We start from the raw sequence: 21,770 nt of genomic DNA on the forward strand, positions 1-21,770 counted from the left end.
GAATCTGTCCTACCTTACAAGGCAATAACAATAATTATAAGATAAAGTATGTAAAGTGGCTGCTAACTGCCGTATTAGCCAGGTAGCTGCCACATTCATTCAGTACTGTAGAAGGAAATATGTGGATGCAAACCTACTTCCTTTACTGAATTGAATTTGGGCAGCCCTTAGTAGCTTACACATTTAACCCATATGTGACTCTCTCTTTAGTGGAAATTTGACATTCAACTTCCTAGAGGAGTAATACTCTAATAAGTGCTCCACTTGAATGTTAAAAAACTTAAAACATTGATGAGTTCTTCATCTACACATTTGAAAATACAATTGAAAGTTATTCACAAAGCACCTCCCTGTAATGTCCCTGCCATTCCATTCTGCTATGCCCAAGGCCCCAACTACCTAACTAGAGCAGGAGTGTCCAAAGCCCTGGTGGAGCATCATATTTTGCCAAGAATGAGATTTAGAACTACCAGGCCTAAAATTATCTGCAGGAATATGACATAATTGGGACTGAGGCACTGCTTGCCTCAGCTGTGCTTGTAAGCCTTTGAATAGGGATGAAAACATAAACATTCCTGTTCAGTCAGAGCTCCCACATCTAGAGTAAATTTCTGAATTGGCGAGCATTCCTATTCCTGTTCTTGTTATATTAAGTGAATTGTTTACTCCTACTAATTACTTTTTTGCTTCTAAACCAAGTAAATTTAAGTGAGTCATGAATATGCATTGAACAGTAATAAGCTGTGATGACATTTGTCAAACCTTGAAATTAACATGTAGCTAATGCAGGACGTAGAAATTCTTACTGGGTCACAGGGAATATATTTTTGTTGGGTCAACATAACATGATAACAGTATAAAAGTAAACAAAAGTAACTCTCTCACAAATATTCTTAGGAGTTGCAATTAATAGAAAAAACCGTGGGTTTTTAAATTTATTTTTTGCTTTCAAGCTATTTCAGCACTAAAACACCCATTTTCTCTCTCTTATTTGTAGGACATTTGCACCAGTCTGGGATGTTTTTAAGTCATCATCAGAAAAATTAGCAAGCTGTCACTTAGAACTTGTTCGGAAGTTGCAAGAGCTAATAAAAGAAGTGCAGAAGTATGGAGATGAACAACTAAAAGCTCATAAAAAGGTTGTGTATAGTCATTTTAATGCATTTTAATAACTTCAGATGACAATATTAAATTGGTAGTGTTTAACACACATGTCATATTTAACAGACTAAAGAAGAAGTTTCAGGAACTTTGGAAGCAATGCAAAATATTCAGAATATTACTCAGGCCCTTCAAAAAGCAAAAGAAAACTACAATTCAAAGTGTGTGGAACAGGAACGTTTGAAAAAGGAAGGTGCAACACAGAGAGAAATAGACAAGGTAATGTTTTAAAGGTTTAGCTGCCTTTCTTTATAGTTTAATAGTCTAACTGCACAGATAGAAAACATCCATACGACATTGCTGCTTTTAGTGTTTTTCAGCATAAAAAATAAGGATAATCAAAGGATGTCTTCTGCGTAAAACAAACAATAGGATGTTATATAATAGTATAGAGTAAGGTTCTGTTTGCTTATTGAATTAGCTTGTGTCACAGGTGCAACATTTTGAGATTCAGTGAGGCTGTAATCCTAACCACCTGATGTAGATGATGAGGATGGGCCAGGGAGTGGCATGGGCTCTTCTCTGCCAGCAGAGAGTAGTGTCACTGAGTTTTGCTGTGACAAATGCTTGAACACTGCCTGAGTGAGCAAAGTCTCCCACCAGTGGTAGCCGAAACAGGGTGTTCTGGTGGGATGCACTGGGATCTATGCTTGATCCTTTGGCTCCTTAACTTGCCAGCCCTGCAACTGGCCCAGCAAAAATACAAAAAGCTGCATCTTCCACCCTGACTGGCAGGAGCAGGCAACATTTTGGAACAGTGGAACCACCACAGCATCCAATCTTTGACCCCTGTTAGGATTGCCCTGCTCTGTTTTGTTCACTTGTTCAGTTATGTGTAACCCCTACTGAATTTTCTGTGAGGAAAACACATTTTCCCCAAAGCACCTTCTATTAGGCTATGTAATATATCTCAGACTACTAAAAAAAGTTACCATCCATTTAGATGTCTAAAGGGATGTCTTAACATGGTCAGCATGCAGTAAACTCTGATGCCACAAGCAAGTATGATTACTTTCAGCTTGAAAAGTGTCGTGGCATTTGAATCCATAATGTATTTGACTCCTCTGAACAATTCAGTTTTCCACTATTGAAGTGCAAAGGAGAGAATGATTATGGTAAATTCAACTTTGGGTCTAGTTGGAATTTTTCTTTAAAACAGGCATAGTGCTACACTGATACTGTGCAGTGTAACTGAGCCAATACACTTGATTTTTAATGAAAAATCGAATATGTGTAGTGAGATTCAGGAAAGATTAACACCATAGTTTTCACTACTTATTTATATATCATTAAAGAATGCTTTGAAAGAATTAGTAGAGAAAAGATAGTAAAATAGGATCATAGAATTGTAGAATTGGAAACGGATCCCAATGGTCATCTAGTCCAACCCCCTGCAATGCCAGAATGTCAACTAGATCACACATGACAGATGGCTATCCAACCTCTGCTTAAAAACATCCAAGGAAGGAGAGTCCACCACCTCTGTTCCATTGTTGAACAGCTCTTACTGTCATAGAACATCTTGTTCTATGTTTTCCCCTTCGAGTTTCAATAAACTCAGTTATTTTAAAATGTGCTAGAAATTACTAACAACTATGTTTTAACATTGCAAGGTGATATACCAACTTAATTGCATGTGGTATGTTGTTTGCATGAGCCCTCATGTGGTAAGAACTGGAAATTACTGTGAGGGAGCAAAACATGAAATAGTAAGTGAGCTAAATTGATTGTAAAAAGTATGCCTTGTTATTCCTTCCTTCCTTCCTCCTCTTCCTCCTCCTCCTCATTATTATTGTTGTTATTGTTGTTGTTATTATTATTATTATTATTATTATTATTATTATTATTATTATTACTATAGGCAGCAGTAAAATCCAAGAAGGCTACCGATACATATAAACTCTATGTTGAAAAATATGCTGCAGCAAAATCTGATTTTGAACAAAAAATGACCGAAACCGCACAGGTAAACCTTCTTTTCTGTATCTGCAAGGCAAACACTATAATTTGCACAGTGTCTCTGCTCTTTTAACTTACAATTTTCCAAGGAGTCTGGAAAAAGAGAATACAGTCAGCAAATTAAATAAAAGTATTCCTAATCTGCACAGTTGGCTTTAAGTTCTGGGTTCAGAATTTGAACTTTTGTGTCAGGAAATACTTTTGAATAAGTTTTAAGTGCATGGGATAGAGAAACAACATTATACTGCCCCTGGCTAATTTCTTCTTACATAATGATTTGCTTCTTTCACCTGGATAAAATTTCCTGTGGAATTTGTTGTGCTATTTGAATATTGCCATTTTAGTTTTGATATTAAACACTTAACTTTTGGTCCTAAAACTGTTGTTAATAAATAGAGAAATAACATAAACATGAAAAATATGTGAAGTATGCTTGCCATTTAAGGCAAGCTGAGAACTTCCTTGGCAAAGAATGTCGTATTTGCAAAGCAAACAAACTGTACTGTAAGTTAGTCCTTTGTGTTGCACTAGAACAGAAGCTTCATATTGCATACTTGTTGGAAGATTCTTAATGTACATCTCCTTATTTTGTTTAGATTTGGCATATCAATTTTTAAAAGTACATTGGCATTTATAGGATTGAACTGAATATCAATAGAATTTTGGTCCATTGGAGTTGTTGGTGACTGCAACAGAAGGGCAGAGTAAAAAAGTAAAACAAATAAATAAAAAAGATTGATATAATTTCCTTGATGAAATTAAATTCAAATTTGTGAATATAAAATATATATGCCAGGATTTGATAAGTTAATAAAGCAAAAATGGCAGCTGTAGTCAATGAAGGCTAAACCTTAACGGGCCTTTTTTTAGTCTCATATTTTTTCAATTTTTAAGTATGCTGTCTAAACTCTTAAAACCCACAAAATGGGTCTGTTTCAAACATGATTGTATAGGGGGGAAGACTTTATGCAGTAGTAATGTTCATTTACTGAAATGTTACATGTAGCTGAGATGTATAGACTTTAGGTAGGGTTGCCATACGTCTGGAATTTCCTGGACATGTCAGGGATTCAAATGGCAAAATAAGCGTCCAGCAGAATTTTGAAAAACAGAAGAAGCTGTACTATGTATAAGTGCATTTTCAGTTACAGTGGTACCTCGGGTTACAAACGCTTCAGGTTACAAACACTTCAGGTTACAAACTCTGCTAACCCAGAAATAGTACCTCAGGTTAAGAACTTTGCTTCAGGGTGAGAACAGAAATTGTGTTCCAGGGGCGTGGTGGCAGCAGGAGGCCCCATTAGCTAAAGTGGTGCTTCAGGTTAAGAACAGTTTCAAGTTAAGAACGGACCTCTGGAACGAATTAAGTTCTTAACCAGAGGTACCACTGTACTGTGGATAGGGACTTACTTTGTCACATCATTGGTAGAGTCTTTGCAATATTAAGCAGCTGAAGGATGCGTTAGAACCAAACTAGATACAGCTTAACTGATGAATGTCTTCCATAATTCCAGATATGAAAGCCAGCTAATAATGGGAGCTCAGTGGACAGTTCAGTATATCAGTATTTGAAATCCAGTTTTGACTTAAGCTGTTTTAACTCTAATTAAGCCCTAAACACAACACTTATTTGTTCTGCAGAAATTTCAAGACATTGAAGAAATGCATCTGTTCCATATGAAAGAGATTGTAGAATGTTTTTCAAATACAGTAAAAGAAGTTCACTTACAAATTGGCGAGGTGAGTTTTTGATAGTGGCTCTTATTATGCAGGCTATGAATTAAGATGTATTTCATCTTCACTGAAGTTTGTAGGTATCCAATTTTAGCAGGACTTGTATTTAATCTGCTGCTGTGGGTGTGGAGGAAGAGATGGGTGTGTGATAAACTTTCAATCAAGTTTTATAGATTGTTCCTCCAGTACCTGTATCTAGATGTAAAAATAATTTTGGTGATTACCATATATATTTCTAGAATAAGAAGAAATAAAAAGCAGCTTGTGATTGGAGTATAAACCAGTAAGATCCACAGAAACCTGGTTCTTTTGTTGGTTGGGATAGTTTTTTCTTTTTGTATTGGATTTTAAAAGCTCTTTGGATCTCTTTGCTGTACACAGGCAGCACATATTCTTTGCCTGTATCAATTGTTTAGCTTAATAATATGTTGTAAATTTTGGAAGAGATCTGAAATACAAGATTCTTTACAAACTGCACCTAATCCAATAATAAGCTGTGAGCTAAGAACAGTATTATAAAGAGAAGTAGGAAACCTCTGTAAGGTGTAAGTTTGGTAATAACTGACAAGTGAGTTTTCCACACGGCTTAATTTTAAATGTGCCATATTAGGGCCCATAGAGCTTAAGTCTGTGGGAACGCCCCACCCATCAGAGACTCACTTTTCAAACTTACGGTTGTAAAGAGAGAAAAGACAGCTTTACAAAAGTCTAGTTGTGAGGAGCTTCTCTTGAGATGATGGAGGTTAACCTCAATGCAGCAGTGGTCTTTGTCTTGAGACCTCCGGTACTGGGAAGCATTGGAAACTACAATCTGCTATAGTTCACATGTTTCCCAGTATCTTTAGATGCCTCAAAACTGGGTATCTTCTGCTGCTTTGATGCTCCTTAAACATTCACCCTTTCTCAATGCAAGGGTTAGATTGGGAAAAGGGTGGGTTGGTAGTGGGGGGGGGCTTGCGGAGTGGCACTGAGTCAAAAGAGTTTCTAAATGGGTCCAAATTATAGTGTGGTTTTTGTATAACTTATAATTGGCCCAGACAGGGAACTCATATATTCACAACTCTGAACACCCTGATCTAGAGATCTGGTGGTAGCATGAGAAAACAATTGTATGTGACTAAGGTTGTTGATCTTTGTCACATGGAACAGGGACACTTCAGTCAATGTAGTGCCCTCCAGATGTTGTTGGAGGACAACTCCTGTCTTTCTTCAGCATTGGTGATGTTGATTGGCACTGATGGGAGTTACAGTTCAACAACATCTGAAGGGCACCACACTGGCATAATTATTTCACTGTTACCAAACAAATTTACTTGGAAGTTGGTCCCCTTGACTTTTATTTACTATAAAAAGGATGCCCCTGAATCTAAATGAAGAAAACTATTCGCTAGGCACAAAGTAGAAAATATATCTCCATTGGCATTTAGCATAAATGAATCTTGTCTCATAGCTCATTTCTAGGAGTAAAACTTTGACTGCTGAATTTCCATACTGAATACTTTTATTGTCATCTTGGCCGTTTGAATTCTAATTTTTCTTCTTCATGTAATTCAAGAGATCAGTTTGCCCATCTAGGATCTAAAAACAACCTACCATAACAGTTTATATCTATTGTACCTTGTATTCTAGTATTTTTATAGTTGTGCAGTATTCATTATACTATTAGAATGTTGATAAAGCATTTTTGCATATGGTTAAAAAATAACTCTAAGCAAAACTTATTTTTTATTCCCCAAATCATTAGTTTGAGTTAAAAATACAGATATTTGAGATCAAAGGGATGGTGTTTATGATTTTGAAATTGTTTCTTTACACTTTTTTTGTTTTGCTCAAATTCTTATTAGGATTAAACTTAGATGGAGACATGGGTATGGTTTAATTTATATCATCTTTATATCAATTATAAACAGCTATATCATGCTTATACTAAAAATGAAAGTGCCCTTGAGGGAGACAGAATGTATTTCTATCATTACTTGGTAGAACAGATATTCTGAGTAATCCTCATATGTTTGGTATTGAAAGAGACCCTCAGTATGCCATTTCCAGACAGATTTGACCCAAACAACTTTTTTTAAGAAACTAAGTTGTTCATATAAGACACATTTCAGGATCTCAGAGGGGAGTAGTCCTAGCTTATTATATTAACAGTACAGTGTATAAAATCCAAAGAGTGGCCAAGACATAGTCAAAAATATTGTGCTAGCTCTGTGATCATATTTACTTCAAACAGCTGACACACACCCCCAATCATATTGCAAATTGCTTTTGAAACTAAAAGCAGTTTGCCAGTCACCATAGGGAATGTTTGAGGAAAACAACCCTAAGGCTTACAGAACTAGTTTCATGGTTTTTTTAGTCCCAGCCTGATACTTTTTACTTATAAGAGCAAGATGGGAAGTGTAATAATTGAGTAATCCGTTAGTGTGCAAATTGCTGAAGCCCACAAAGTCATATTTACTAGTGTTCTTTTTCTCAAAGGTACATGAAGAATTTATAAATAACATGGCAAACACAACAGTTGAAGGTTTGATACAAAAATTTGCTGAATCGAAAGGCACAGGCAAAGAGCGACCTGGTAAGAGATACAAAAATTGGTATTTTTTTAAATAAAAGATTGCTTGATATTATCTCCCAGTGTTTAATGCATGCACACACAGACACACATCTCCATCTATGCTCCTCTTGAATAATTGATACTATGCATATATAACTGTAATTTACTGGCAGTAATGAATGCAGATATTTAGTTCACTATCATGATTCTTTTTTCTTTGAATAATGCCAGTGCAAAGGAAAAAAATACTGCTCTCTGTGTCTCTGTGTGGGACAACTATGAAAAGGTGAATTCCATGCTGGGTATCATTAGGAAAGGAATTGAAAATAGAACAGCCAACATGATAATGCCATAGAAATATAGGGTGCAAATTACTTTGATTACAGTGTACTGTATAGTTCTGGTCACCGCAATTCAAAAGGGATATTGTAGAGCTGGAAAAGGTTAACAAAAATTATCAAGGGGATAGAGCAACTCCCGTATAAGGCAAGGTTACAGTTTTGGGTGCTTTTTGGTTTAGAGATAAAGTGAGTAAGAGGAGACATCATAAAGGTATATATGGTGTAGGGAAAGTGTTCAGGGATTTTCCCTCATAAACCTAGAACTTGTGGACATCCAGTAACTGAATGTTAGAACATTCAGGACTGACAAAAGAAAGTACTTCTTCACTTGGTGCATAGTTAAACTCTGGCACCTGCTCCCACAATAAGTAATAATGGTCATCAACTTGGATGGCTTCAAGGATATCTAAGAGGATTAGACAAATTCATCCAGGATGCGGTTATCAATTGCTCCAAGTCATGGTGGCTAATATAACACTGAATACCAGTTGCTGAAAATGGAAGAAGGGAAGAATTCTGTTTTGCTCAAGTCCTGCTTGCAGGCTTCCTATGGGCATCTAGTTGGCCATTGGCCTCATTCAAAAGGCTCTTACATTCTTACAATATAAAATTAGTTTTGAAAACTTTTATTTCTAGTCAAACAAAGCTTAAATTCCTTCCATGTGACATTCAAACAGATTAAATTATTGATTCTCCAATCATATTCTTTCCTGTCTTCAGCTGTATTTTTTATTGCCTAATTGTGTTAGGCTTAAAATAGTCCATAAAAATTAATAGCTGTGCTCTGCAAACAGCTGCCAAGTTTACCATAATTGTTCTGCACTTGTTGCACAATAATTTTAAACCTTGTCACATTTGTTTCTAGGCTAGCATTCTGATGTTCTGCAGATTGGTTACATGTTTCCAAGGCATTAATTTCCATGACTAATATGCATATATTACTTAGCATCATCTTATTTGATGTAGTATTGGAAAATCCTGGTAGAAACAAGACTTCACGGGCTGCAGATTTGTACCCATGTACCTTGGGAGTGATGATGCACTTAGTGAGGCTTACTTCTGAATAAACATGTGAATCAGCTTCCAGCTGTCCTCATTCTAAAAATAGAAACCTTTTTTATTTTTATTTTCTCCGGGATCATTAAATGCACATAAAATCCAAAAGAGGAAATGTTGTAGAAATGACTGATTTCAACTACCCTGATGTAGACTGACTACATATACATTCCAATGAGGTAAAATTTCTAGATACCCCAAATTACTGTGTCTTAAAGTGGTTGGTCATGGAACTGATCTTTAGTAGTATCCATGACCTGGAATCAGATATGTGTTGTTAAGTCAGTTGTGAGCAGTGAGCATAGTGCTATTAAATATACATGTAAATGACTGATTGCTAAGAAAGTCAATATGGTCACATTTGATTTCAAAACAAGAAACTTGCCCAAAATGAAGGGATTTGTAAAAAAGAATTTGAAAGGCAAAGTCAAAAAGGTGAAATCATTCAGATGCTTGAGAGTTGTTTAAAAGCACCATGTTAGAAGCCCAACTGGAGTGAATGCTGCAGATCAGGAAAGTTAGGAGGGCCAAGAGAATGTTAGCTAACCCTCATTTTAATGGAACATCATCATATTCAAAGCAGAGCACAATACTGTACCTGTAGACACCATACATTAAGTGCATGCACACAGCGAAGGTGTGCAAGTTGATGTTGAATTACAATAAAATGCAAAAAAGTTCAGCTTTGACAACTTAATCAGAGCTTAAATGAATGCAAAACAAATACATTACAATTGATTTTTACAACCCCTGTAGAAATTCCAACCAGGAATTTACAGACCACATTGGCACCTGTACCAGACCCAATTAGTTTAAGGGTAATACTTGAATACACTTTGCCTTCTCAGCTTCCATATTTTGCTTGAACATGTGGTAGATATGCCTGTGGTGTATATTAAAGGACAGAAACTGTGTAGTCTCTAGTTTTCTGTGCTTTATAGATGAATTGCTTGTGCAACTTTCTGCAGTGCTGCTTCAGTTTTTAAAAATAGGTATTGCTTTTTTATTTTGGCAGACTGAAGTTACAGTAGGGCATTATTTGACTGAGCAGATGAGTAGTGTAAATAGGAAAAGGAGAGCATCTCAGGTTGATAGAATTGGAGGAAATCAGTTTTACTATTTCTTTTTTAATTCACTGGCAGTGTGCATGACGCAATAGTTAAAAGTTATGATCTAGTAGTATACAAAAACCTGTGGCCTGCCCAAGCTAATATTCAAAGAGGTGAAACCTCTTATGGTTCCTCACCTGTGCACAACACTTAAAGGTACAAGAACCCTGAACCCGTCTGCATTTGCTCTTATGCATGTATGTAAAACACATTCCAAAGTGCTGGGAAGATTAGACTGTTCTGGTAGTTCAACTGGTTAACACTTCTACGGAAATTATCAGAAGTGTGGAAGAGATAAAAATGGGTATACAAGACTACTAAGATACAGCTTGGGCTTTAACAGGATGAACCTTTAGATCAGGCACCCCCAAACTGCGGCCCTCCAGATGTTTTGGCCTACAACTCCCATGATCCCTAGCTAACAGGACCAGTGGTCAGGGAAGATGAGAATTGTAGTCCAAAACATCTGGAGGGCCGAAGTTTGGGGATGTCTGTTTTAGATTGTTTGCTTGGAGGAATAGAAAGTAGGGAACATACACAAGATATGTGTATTTTGAGTCTTACCCTTCTGGGTAACAATGGCAAAATGCCATATACTAAAACATCCAGTACATTTGTGGGTTTTAAAAGACATGCAGTACAGCCTAACATTATTTTTTTGTTAAGGCCCAAGTCATACCGAACCATTATTTTCATTCTGCATTGTGTGAGTGGACTTCTACGCATGCCATTAGCCTTTAACTTCCTCTTGCCCTCCGTACATTTAAAAAAAAACTGCTCCAGAGGGTCCTCCAACCTAAAGCAGATTTTGAGGGTGTGCAAGGGACTGCAAAGAGTAATGTGAATTCCCATTGTGTGAATGGAATTACATATGCAAATGGACAGCTTTGGATACAACCCATAATATTCAAAATTATCCTGAACATTGTTTCATTTTCCTGTTCATATATTGTTAGAATAATAAGATCTAATGCATCTTGTTTTCTTCACTGATTACAGACGAGAGAGCTCCAGCACTAATTCTTTATTTCATAGGAAAATTGATCTGGATCCACTCTGGTTAAAGTTAGTTGTGTGATGAAAGTCAGTAATTGGATTTACATTAGTCATGATTGAACTATTCTGTTGCAATGTGATTGGGTCATGACTAGCTGAATTGTAATCTAGGTATGATCATAGTGGTATATGGTCAAATAATCTAATACATAGTTGTCACAGTGGCCGGAGCGGACTACTTCAGAGTAACGACGCTACGCAGCTCTGCATTTTATTCTTTTATTGGTGCTGCGTATTTACAGTGCTAAAGTCATTGCTATTTACACGGAGTGATGTGATCAGTCGGTTTCAGAACCTCCTAATGGCTTTTGGCGCGTCTTTCTCCAACACAAAAGCTTTGGCAGACCCATCCTCTTTCCCCTCCTCTTTCTGCGTAGTTCTGGCGTTGGGGGGATGGGTCTCCCTCCCTTATTCGCCCCTTCCTGTCCCGCCTGGGACCCTGGCTCCTCTACCTTGCCTGAGCCTCGGACCCGACTTCCTGCTTCCCTACTGGAATCGGAACTCTCTCTGCTTTCCCCTGTGCTCGGTGATTGGCTTGAACTCAGGAGGGGAGGGACTTCGCGATATCCCCTGTCCCTCACATCCACCCCCCTCCCAAGCTCTCCTTCACCCCTCCCCAGGTCCCCCCCAGGTGTCGGTGACGACTGGAAGCCTAAGAACTCAGTGCTTTCCGAGCCCGTTGGTGTGAACACCTCCCCCCAGTCCTGCAAGCCCCCCCCTTCCGCCTGGGAGGATGGGAATCCCAAAAAGTCCGTGGCGTCAGAGCTGGTGGGGGTAAAAATGTTCTGCCAATCTGCTCCTTCCTCTGACTGGGTGGATCTCGGTGACACCCATACCTCATCCTCTGGTTCCTCAAACTCCGCTTCCCAGCGCCATGGTGAACTGCTCTCCCGTGCTTCCTCCCCCTCCCCCTCCCTTTCCATGTGCCAGGGCTTGGGTCTATGGGGAAAGAGGGCGTGAAATTCTTCTACCAGGAATTCCTCCTGTATCTGAGTGGCTGGGACCCATTCATTCTGGGACGGTGGAGCATCCTCCCATGCCATGAGGTACTCCAGTCCCCCCACCCCCCACCTTGAATCCAGGATGGCCGTGGCCTCATTGAGTTGCTCCCTGCCTTCCCTCTCCCCCCCTCCCTCAGGGGTTTGTTCGCTGTCTCGGAGCCTGCTGCTTTCCCTGTACGGCGACAGCAGCGATCTATGAAACACAGGGTGCACCCTCATGTCCTCTGGCAGTGCCAGCCTGTATGCCACCGGGTTTACCTGTTGCGTGACCGTGAAGGGGCCCAACCTTCTGGGCGCCAGCTTTTTGCATCGCCCTCTGATGGGAAGGCCCTCCGAGGACAACCACACTTTGTCCCCCACCCTAATGACCTCCCCCGGTCGCCTGTGGCGATCTGCCCCCTTCTTGTACGCTTCCTTGGCTCTCTCCAAGTGTTCTCTGAGCTGCTGGTGCACCGTCTCCAGTTCCTCTGCCCAATCCTCAGCCTGTGGGCCCTCCTCCTCCTCCTCCCCCTCCCTCTCTGGGAAAGATCTGAGGTCACGCCCGTAATTGGCCTTAAAGGGCGACACCCCTGTGGAGACGTGCACCGCATTGTTGTAGGCAAATTCTGCCAGTGGCAGGCGATCCACCCAGTCCGTTTGCCGCTGGCTGACGTAGCATCTCAGGTACTGCTGCAGAATGGCGTTGACCCTCTCCGCCTGTCCATTGGTCTGCGGGTGTCTAGCCGTCGACAAGCTGACCTCCACCTGCAGGAGGTTCATGAGCCGCCGCCAGAACCTGGAAACAAATTGGCGGCCACGATCCGAAATAACCCTTAAAGGTAATCCATGCAGTCTGAATACGTGATCCACAAACAGTTTGGCTGTCTCTTCTGCAGAGACCGCCCTGGCACACGGTATAAAGTGGCACATTTTGGACATGAGGTCCACCACCACCAACACTGCGGTCTTGCCCCTGGATGAGGGCAGGTCTGTGATGAAGTCCATGGACACTACTTCCCACGGCCTGTGCGGTGTGGCTAAGGGCTCCAGCAAACCTGCTGGTGGCGCTCTGACCACCTTTGCCCGCTGGCAGGTGTCACAGCCCCTTACATAATCCCTCACATCCTCCCGCACCCCTGGCCACCAGAAGTGTCTCATGACTAGGTGAGTGGTTTTATCCCTCCCAAAATGACCCGCCGTTGGGTTGTCGTGCATCTGCTTGAGGACCGTACGTCTGAGCTGGGTGGTGGGCAGGTACAGTGCCCCCTTGTAGAAAAGCAGCCCCCTGCGTTCTGCAAAGTCTTTTGCCTGCTCCCCCCCCTTCTCAGTTCTCTGAAGATGCGGTTGGCAAATTCATCCGCTGCCGTCAGTGCTGTGAGTTCTGCCTCGCTTACCACTGCTGCTCCGCAGGACCAAGCTGACGGGGGGAAGATGTGCCTGGGTGCCGGTGGCGCCTCCTCCTCCATGTACTCTGGCTTGCGGGAGAGGGCATCCGCCCTGACATTCTGCTCTCCCGGGATGTAGTGTATGGAGAAGTTGAAGTTCGAGAAGAACTCTGCCCACCGTATCTGCCGCTGGTTGAGCACCCTGGCAGTTCTCCAGAACTCCAGGTTCTTGTGGTCTGTGCACACCTGGATGGGGTGCTTGGCGCCCACCAGGAAGTGTCTCCAGTGCTGGAACGCAGCGTGGATCGCCAGCAGTTCCCGATCAAACACCGTGTAGTTTCGCTCTGGCGGGGTCAACTTCCTGGAGAAGAAGGCACAGGGTCTCCACTCTCTGTTGGCGTCCAGTTGCAACAAAATGGCGCCCACAGCTTTATCAGAAGCATCTGTCTCCACGCGAAGGGGCGCGTCCTGAACCACGTGGAACAGGTTCTGGTCTGAGGCGAACACCCTCTTGAGGCTTTCAAACGCTGCTTGCGCCTCTGGTGTCCACCTGAACTTCTGCTTGCCTCTCAGGCAGTCAGTGATGGGAGCCGTAACGCGAGAGAAGTTCTTGATGAACTTCCTGTAGAAGTTGGCGAAGCCTAGTAGGCGTTGGGCATCTTTGCGCGTCCTGGGGCTGTGCCAGTCCAGGATGGCCTGCACCTTGTCCTTGTCCATCGCCAGCCCCTTGTCTGACAGCTTGTAGCCTAGGAAGTCCACCTCCTTGGTGTGAAACTTGCACTTCTCCAGCTTCACATACAGGTGGTTCTCCTTCAGGCGCTGCAACACCTCCCTGACATCCTTCACATGCTGCACTGGGTCATCGGAGTAGATAAGGATGTCATCCAGGAAGACCAAGCATTTCCTGAAAAGGAGGGACCCCAGGACGTGGTGCATGAAGGCCTGGAAGCATGCTGAGCCCCCTTGCAACCCGAAGGGCATCACGAGATATTCAAAGGAGCCCAGAGGCGTGAACATCGTGGTTTTCCATTCATCGCCTTCCCGGATCCTGATCAAGTTGTACGCCCCCCTCAGGTCTAGCTTGGTGAAAATCTTGCCCCTGCGTGCCGCTGTCAGGAGATCATCCACTCTGGGCATGGGGAAAGCCACTGGCTCTGTCACTGAATTCAGTCGTCTAAAATCCACCACAAGACGGCGCTGTTGCGTGTCTTTCTTGTCCACCCAGAAGACCGGGCTGCCCCCTGCTGCCTTGCTTTCTCTGATGAACCCCCGCTTGAGGTTCTTGTCGATGAAAGCGCGCAGATCCTCCAGTTCCTGGTCTGACATGGCGTACAGCTTGGCTGGGGGTATAGTTGCCCCTGGCACCAGGTTGATCTGGCAGTCAAAAGGCCTGTGTGGGGGTAGGTGGTCGGACTCCGCTTCGCTGAAGACCTCCTGCAGGTCCCAGTACGGCTTGGGTATCGCCTCACCCCCTTTGACGTGCATGGTGGCCACCGTGGCTATCGGAGGCCCCTCCCCTGGTTGGTGCTGCATGCAATGTTCCAGGCAAAAGTCCGATCCAAAAGTGATGCATCTCTGGTGCCAACTGATGGAGGGGTCGTGGCGCGCCAGCCAGCTCATGCCCAAGACGATGGGGGGGTCTGAGATGGTGGTGACGTTGAATGCCAGTGTCTCTGAGTGCCTCCCCACCGTCATTCTCATGGGGGGGGTTTGATGAGTGATGGCCCCTCCCAGCAGCTCTCTGCCGTCAATGGTTGCCACGTGCAGAGGAAAATCCAGCTGCAGAAGCTGGATCTGGTGCTCTTCTGCAAAGTTTCTCGAGAAGAAGTTCGCTGACGCCCCACTGTCAATTAAGGCGAGGACTGTCAGGGGATAGCCATTTGGGAGCGTGAGCGTCACTTCTAGAACCACTCCTGCTCTGGGAGGGGTGGGCTGGCTCTGCTCCTCTCTGTGCGGGTGGGTGGGCTGGGGCTGTTTTCTGCTGACTGTGCCTGGCTGCTGCCCCTTGTCTCCTGCAGCCAGGCTTTCCCGTTTCCCTGCTGTGGTGCTGCGTCAGTGGGGGAGGGCACAACCGTTCCCGCCTTTCCTTGCCACTCCCTGCGATGTGGGCAGTCTCTGACGAGATGCTGGGGGGAGTTGCAGAGAAAGCAATTCCCACCCCTTCCCTCCTTGCGTCTTGGCGCCGCTGGGGTTTGAAAAGCCCGCGCGCGCGCGCTATCAATCTGCATGGGTTCCTGGTCCTGACTGGCCCCAGGCGTGGCTTGAAAGGGTTGTTGGGGGAGTGGCTTCTCCTGCGACCGTGGGAACCAAGCCCGCTTTGCGCGCGTTGCTTGCTTGTCGCTCCACCGGGATTCCTGTCTCACCCCCACCGCCAGAGCCGCTTTGCTCAGCTGATCCATATTACTGGGCTTTGGACCTCTTGAGAGCTCATCCTTCACCTCCTCATGCAAACCCAAGTAGAACGCCGCTTGCATTGGGGGCGACTCGAGTTCCCACCCCAATCTGTGCACCAGCATGGTGAATTTCGCCCAATACGCGCGAACTGTCATATTTCCTTGGCGTAAATTATGCAGTTCCTCCTTAGTCTGGTCCATATGACTATCGGACGAATACATCGTTTTCAAACCTTCTAGAAATAGTTTGACATTCTTCATGCAAGGATTCTTTGTTGCGATTAACGGTCTTAGCCACTCCCTGGCTGCCCCGGTAAGGTGCTCCACAATAAACGCTACCCTGTGCTCATCATCAGGGAACTCAGCGTGGTGCAGCTCAAGAGCATACACAATCTCAGTCTCAAAGCCCTGATATTCCCTCGGGTCTCCATTGAACTTGCTTACTAGGGTCCCGGCTCTCCTTCCTGGCAGCACTTGGACTTGGGGTGCCCCTCCCGCCTTGTTTTTCTCTGCATCCAGCTTGTTTTGGAGGTCTACCGCCACCGCCCTTAATTCCTGCTCTCTTTCCTGTAGCGCTCTCACCTGTTCCGCAAGTTGTAGCCGGTCGTCCTGGACCTTCCTAGTCTCTTCTTTAGCTGCCTTCAATTCCCCCTGCGCCTGCAGCGACAGCTGCTGCAGTTCTTGCTGGGCTTGCTCCGCGATCTGCCGCCATTTCTCCGCCTCTGACACGCTCATCCCGGCAACTCCAAAGTAGCCCAAAAAGGATTAGGAGGTTGCTGTCACAGTGGCCGGAGCGGACTACTTCAGAGTAACGACGCTACGCAGCTCTGCATTTTATTCTTTTATTGGTGCTGCGTATTTACAGTGCTAAAGTCATTGCTATTTACACGGAGTGATGTGATCAGTCGGTTTCAGAACCTCCTAATGGCTTTTGGCGCGTCTTTCTCCAACACAAAAGCTTTGGCAGACCCATCCTCTTTCCCCTCCTCTTTCTGCGTAGTTCTGGCGTTGGGGGGATGGGTCTCCCTCCCTTATTCGCCCCTTCCTGTCCCGCCTGGGACCCTGGCTCCTCTACCTTGCCTGAGCCTCGGACCCGACTTCCTGCTTCCCTACTGGAATCGGAACTCTCTCTGCTTTCCCCTGTGCTCGGTGATTGGCTTGAACTCAGGAGGGGAGGGACTTCGCGATATCCCCTGTCCCTCACAATAGTCTTCCCATTTAACATAGCATCTTGGCGAATTTTTGTTAGGATATTAATTAAAAAGCATTAAACTAACCTTTCACAGCAGGCTAAAATCCTACAAAGATATGTCTAGGTCTGACCTGTCATACTTTGTAGCTCACAAAAATGTTTTGAGATTTATCTTTGTTGTGTTTCTTTTTTTGTCTTTGGTTTCTTAATTTTAATTTTAGTAGCTACCATGAATTAATGTCATGGATATTGTTTGAGTGTGCTGATTGTATTGTGATCACTGACTCTCTGTACCCCAGGGAATATAACTTGGCATTGTGTTAAATTATTAAAATTCATTGTCACTGGACTTGTCTTGATAGAACCTTTGAGGCGTAAATAATATGAAATGGAATTTTGTGAATTTGACATGTATTTACCTTCAGTGACACATGTACTACTGGCCTATTGTTGTTCTAAAGGGGGAAACCCCTAAGTAATTGGACTGCTTAGTTTCTTTAGTATCTCTGCAGTTAAGGCCAGTTGCCAATCATAGTAAATATTTGTAAACAAAATGTATTGCATTTCTTTTCTCATGCTAGATTTTTAGATTAACATGTTTAGTGACTTTGTTTTGTTGTAATGATGTGGAAGAGATAAAAATGCATCTTGCCTTTCCAAGTCTAAATATAGCCACAGAGCTATCTAGAGAGTGGCTTGGTTTTTATTTATCAGTCAAAAAAAGCTACTGTTGGAGAATATTATTGACTGACAGTTTATATATCTCTCATTTTCAATTTGAAAATTTGTTGGTGCTAAATATGAAATGGCATCAGATGTTAGCAAGGAAAAGATTGCTTGTGTGTTTGTACATACAAAATTGACCTTTGTGATCCAGCTTAACATCTAAGTACTAAGAGCAATCATTTGTTTTGACAGCAGAATTAATTGAGGCTAAAACAGTCGAAATTCCACTTGTATCAAGCTGTTCATTAGGAATTGCTCTCTGGCTTTAGTGCTGTCAGAAAAATAACCTGTTCTGCTATGATTAAATAGCAGAATGATGGTCGGTCCACTGCATTTGAGAAAGAGGTTGAATAAACTTTCTACTGCGGAAACAATTCAGAAGTGACACGCTGCAAGGGGGGTCAGAATGTGCATTGATATCCAGCTGAGCTGTCAACTGGCACTGAGCCAGACACGCAAAGCTTTGCCATTTTGAAGCAGCATGTGAGGCATATGCAGTTTTTTAAAAAATTGTTCTCCTTTCATGCATGATTTAATGCCAGAGGGGAAAAACCCTTTTGTTTTCCTCTAAAACCAAGCATATTGTCTGCAGTTATATTTGCAACTACAAGTAGCTTTTAAAGCTTTTGCCACTTCTAAATAGAGGCTACTTTTTATTATTCAATGTAATATTTTAGCAATATGTAAAAACCAATTTGTTGTAATATAAGTTGGTTAGCATTCCTTTATGCTCCACAAAATGTGTTCCTAAGATACTCTCTTTTTCATTTTAATTTCCATTGTAAAGCTACTAAAATATTTTGAGAATGCATGTGCACTGTTTATCTCTTACAAAGCAAGAACTTTCAACACACATCTTTTTTCTCTCCTCTCCTATTTAAATAGCCAACATACAGTATTTTCCACTTCATTCCTTTTTTTCTTTTTTTAAAGTTCCTTCAGACACATGAGTGTGTAGCTGCTGTCTTCATCAAGCTTGGCTTATCCATTTCTGCAGAATACACACTAGTTGACTGATCACGACACTTTTCTCTAACTGGTTGACAAAGCACTTAACTGTTTTCAAGGCCATTAGTGCCACTTCACAGATTAATTAGGTGGCAGGTGACACTGTGACATGACTGGGGTTTTTTGTTTTGTTTTTTTACTGTCTCATTAATCTCTCTTGAGAGATGAAGTGCATCACTGGTAACTATTTGTCTAGCATGCAAAAGATCAAAATAGAATTGGATGTAATACTATATTTACTACTATTACTTCATCAGTGTAATTTCCAGTTCAGCTGAATTTGTCAAAGTGGTGTCAGCTATGTTTGTTTATCCTTCTTAATTGTGTTAACAGCACAATCATCAGACACCTGATACTAAATAATAATAATAATAATAATAATAATAATAATAATAATAATAAATTTTTATTTATACCCCACCCTCCCCAGTCAAAACCAGGCTCAGGGTGGCTAACACCAATAAAATTACAATAAGGCATAAAAAAATAAAACAATTAATTAAAATACAGATTAATATACAATATTAAAATCTAAAATGCAGCCTATATATGCCTTATATGGTAATGGAAGATATGATTTGCATTTACTGTATATTTCTTATAACATAATACCATATGTTTAAGATCATGTAACTTCCTCTGGCTTCCTGCGGATCAGTATAACTAGATCAGTGGCAGGAAGCCTCTTTTAGGCCGCTGTTGTGGACTGGCTGGATTCAGAGGGGGGGCACCAGTTGGGGAACCCCCAAGGAAGTAAGGCTTCGAGCCAGGGTATTGGTGGTGGGATGACAGTGGGTGGTCAGAGGGAGAAGAGGGAGCAGACTGCGAGGAGGAGGTGTCAGAAGCTGAAGAGGTAACAGGGTTTAGTGAGCAGGAAGACGCCCAGCTCCAACTGTCCATTCCATCTATAGCTATGGTAAACTAATGCTTGGAGGCAGTGATGAATTAGATGAGGGTTAATAAACTATTATTTAATCCCAATAAGATGGAGGTACTGTGGGTCAGCAGTTATGAAGTCTAGAAATTGAGGAGGTGGAGTATTTAGAATAGGGTAGCACCCACTCACCCCCAGTGTAGCTTAGATGTATTTGAGCCATAGCTATCATTAGAAGCACAGGTGACCTCTGTAGCAAAGGAATGCATACAGTATATCCAGCTCTAGTTCATTCAACAGCTACAACCTTTCCTGGACTGAGATAGCCTGCTATCAGTAACCTATGTTGTAGTGACCTTGCAGTTGGATTATTGAAAATGGTTATTGAAATGGTTATTGAAATTGAAAATGGATTATTGAAATTGCAGTTAGTGCAGAATGCAGCTGCCAGGTTGTTAAGTGGAATATCCAGATGGGATCACGTTAACACCTATCCTAAAAGCTCTGCACTGGCTGCCTGAATGCTGCCAGGATCAATTCAGGGTGTTGGTGATGGTTTTAAGAGCCCTGTGTGTCTTGGGGCCCAATTATCTGGAGGAGTGCTTCATCTAATACCAGCTAATACATTTCGTGAGATTGGTGTGCTCTGTGTCTGTGTGTATACTCTTTTCCCAGTCTCTGCCATGATTCAGGGTGAGACAACACACATAGAAGGTCTGCCTCTGTGGTTGGATTGTAATTCTGGAATGATTTCTCCTTAGTTATAATATATTTTTACTTTAATTGATCTCCTACATTTTTTAGTGTATATATGTTATTAGTGCTCAGGGCCAGCCCTACGGCCAGGCTGGGTGGCGCAGGGCACCACTGCGCCGGCCCACCAGGGGGGCGCTGCGCAGCTGTGCCCGCTGGCTGCTCCGCCATGCAGCTGCGCCTGCCCGCCACGCTGGGAAACGGGGCGGGGGGCGCCGGAGGGATCCGTTGCACCACGGTGCCAGGGCGCCAGAGGTGCTTAAGACGGCCCAGTTAGTGCTGTTTTGTTTTATTCTTTTCATATGTTTGTACATCATGTGGGTTGTTTCCGAGGCGATTTGTAAATAAATACATAATTTATTGATGTGGATCTCAACTTAGAAATCATTTTGGTGGGGGTGTAAGTCTGTAGGTACTTGTGCTTTAAAAGCTGTCCCATTAAGGGCTGGATACAGTGGTCTACAAGAACTCTTATCTAAAAACTACCTGTAACCCTGTCTCACAAACAAACAAACAAACAAACAAACAGGTTCATGTGTGGTATATCTATATAATTCTGCCAAATGCAGTATGTGTATGTAAGACATTTTTGTCTTATAATACACATTGATAGGTTTTATGCTCTTTCTGAATTCAAAATCTAGTGAGCTGCTCATCAGTTAAAACAGTTAAGACAAAAATCAAGAGAAAGGTGTATACAACTGGGTTTTATTCCAGAGTAAAAATACATATGCTGCACATCGTATTCAGTAATATTTACATGCGTCTTAACATCTTTATGTTACAAAGAGGCATCATTTCAGTTCTTTCATAATCACTGTTCACACATTTATTCAAAAGAGAAGCAGCTAAAACTAACATGCATGCACAGTCCAGGCAAGATGTGTAGCACAAGCATTTTATATCCTGAAGGCATTTCCCCCCTTAAATCTCATTGAGATACCTATTGCATAAAAGTAGATTTTGCCGGCTTTCGAATGGCCTAAACTGTGTTATTTTATCCTTAAATTGTGAAGGGATTACAAAATGTTACTTCCTGAGTTTACAAATTTTACAGTTTGTAAAGTTGCTCAACTGCACTTTACTTTTCAGAATAGTCTAAAAAGTTTCTGTTAGTATTACAAAAGACATCTACTGTATATTCCTGCGTATAAGACTACTTTTTAACCCAGGAAAATCTTCTCAAAAGTTGGGGGTCGTCTTATACGCCGGGTCGTATTTATTATATGGCGAGTATATCCCAAACTCTATATTTTAACTGGAAAAGTTGGGGGTCATCTTATACGCCCAATCATCTTATACGCTGGAATATACGGTATATAGTCTCTACTTGTGCTGTAACAAGTAGCCTCTTTTTGTAGTCAAAACACTGTCCTAGTTCTTGGTATGTAAAAAAGAATGCCACTTAAAATCAAATGATCAAAAAACAATTTTTGGAATGCACTTTATAATAAACCTTGACCATTTGGTCTGATGGCTGGAACTG

The 21,770-nt window shown here is 42.2% G+C and overlaps 1 protein-coding gene across 1 annotated transcript in view; it reads left to right on the top strand.

Annotated features, from left to right (window-relative positions):
* FCHO2 (FCH and mu domain containing endocytic adaptor 2) overlaps positions 1 to 21,770 on the top strand; it is a 68,652-nt gene that overhangs the window by 19,919 nt on the left and 26,963 nt on the right. Inside the window, exons 4-8 of the mRNA XM_035099544.2 lie at positions 998 to 1,139; positions 1,228 to 1,380; positions 3,023 to 3,127; positions 4,762 to 4,860; positions 7,336 to 7,432. Coding sequence (XP_034955435.1) covers positions 998 to 1,139; positions 1,228 to 1,380; positions 3,023 to 3,127; positions 4,762 to 4,860; positions 7,336 to 7,432 — 596 coding nt within the window. The remainder of the gene's footprint in view (positions 1 to 997; positions 1,140 to 1,227; positions 1,381 to 3,022; positions 3,128 to 4,761; positions 4,861 to 7,335; positions 7,433 to 21,770) is intronic.

The sequence above is a fragment of the Zootoca vivipara genome, chromosome 11 (genome assembly GCF_963506605.1).
Source record: "Zootoca vivipara chromosome 11, rZooViv1.1, whole genome shotgun sequence".
Taxonomy (NCBI): domain Eukaryota; kingdom Metazoa; phylum Chordata; class Lepidosauria; order Squamata; family Lacertidae; genus Zootoca; species Zootoca vivipara.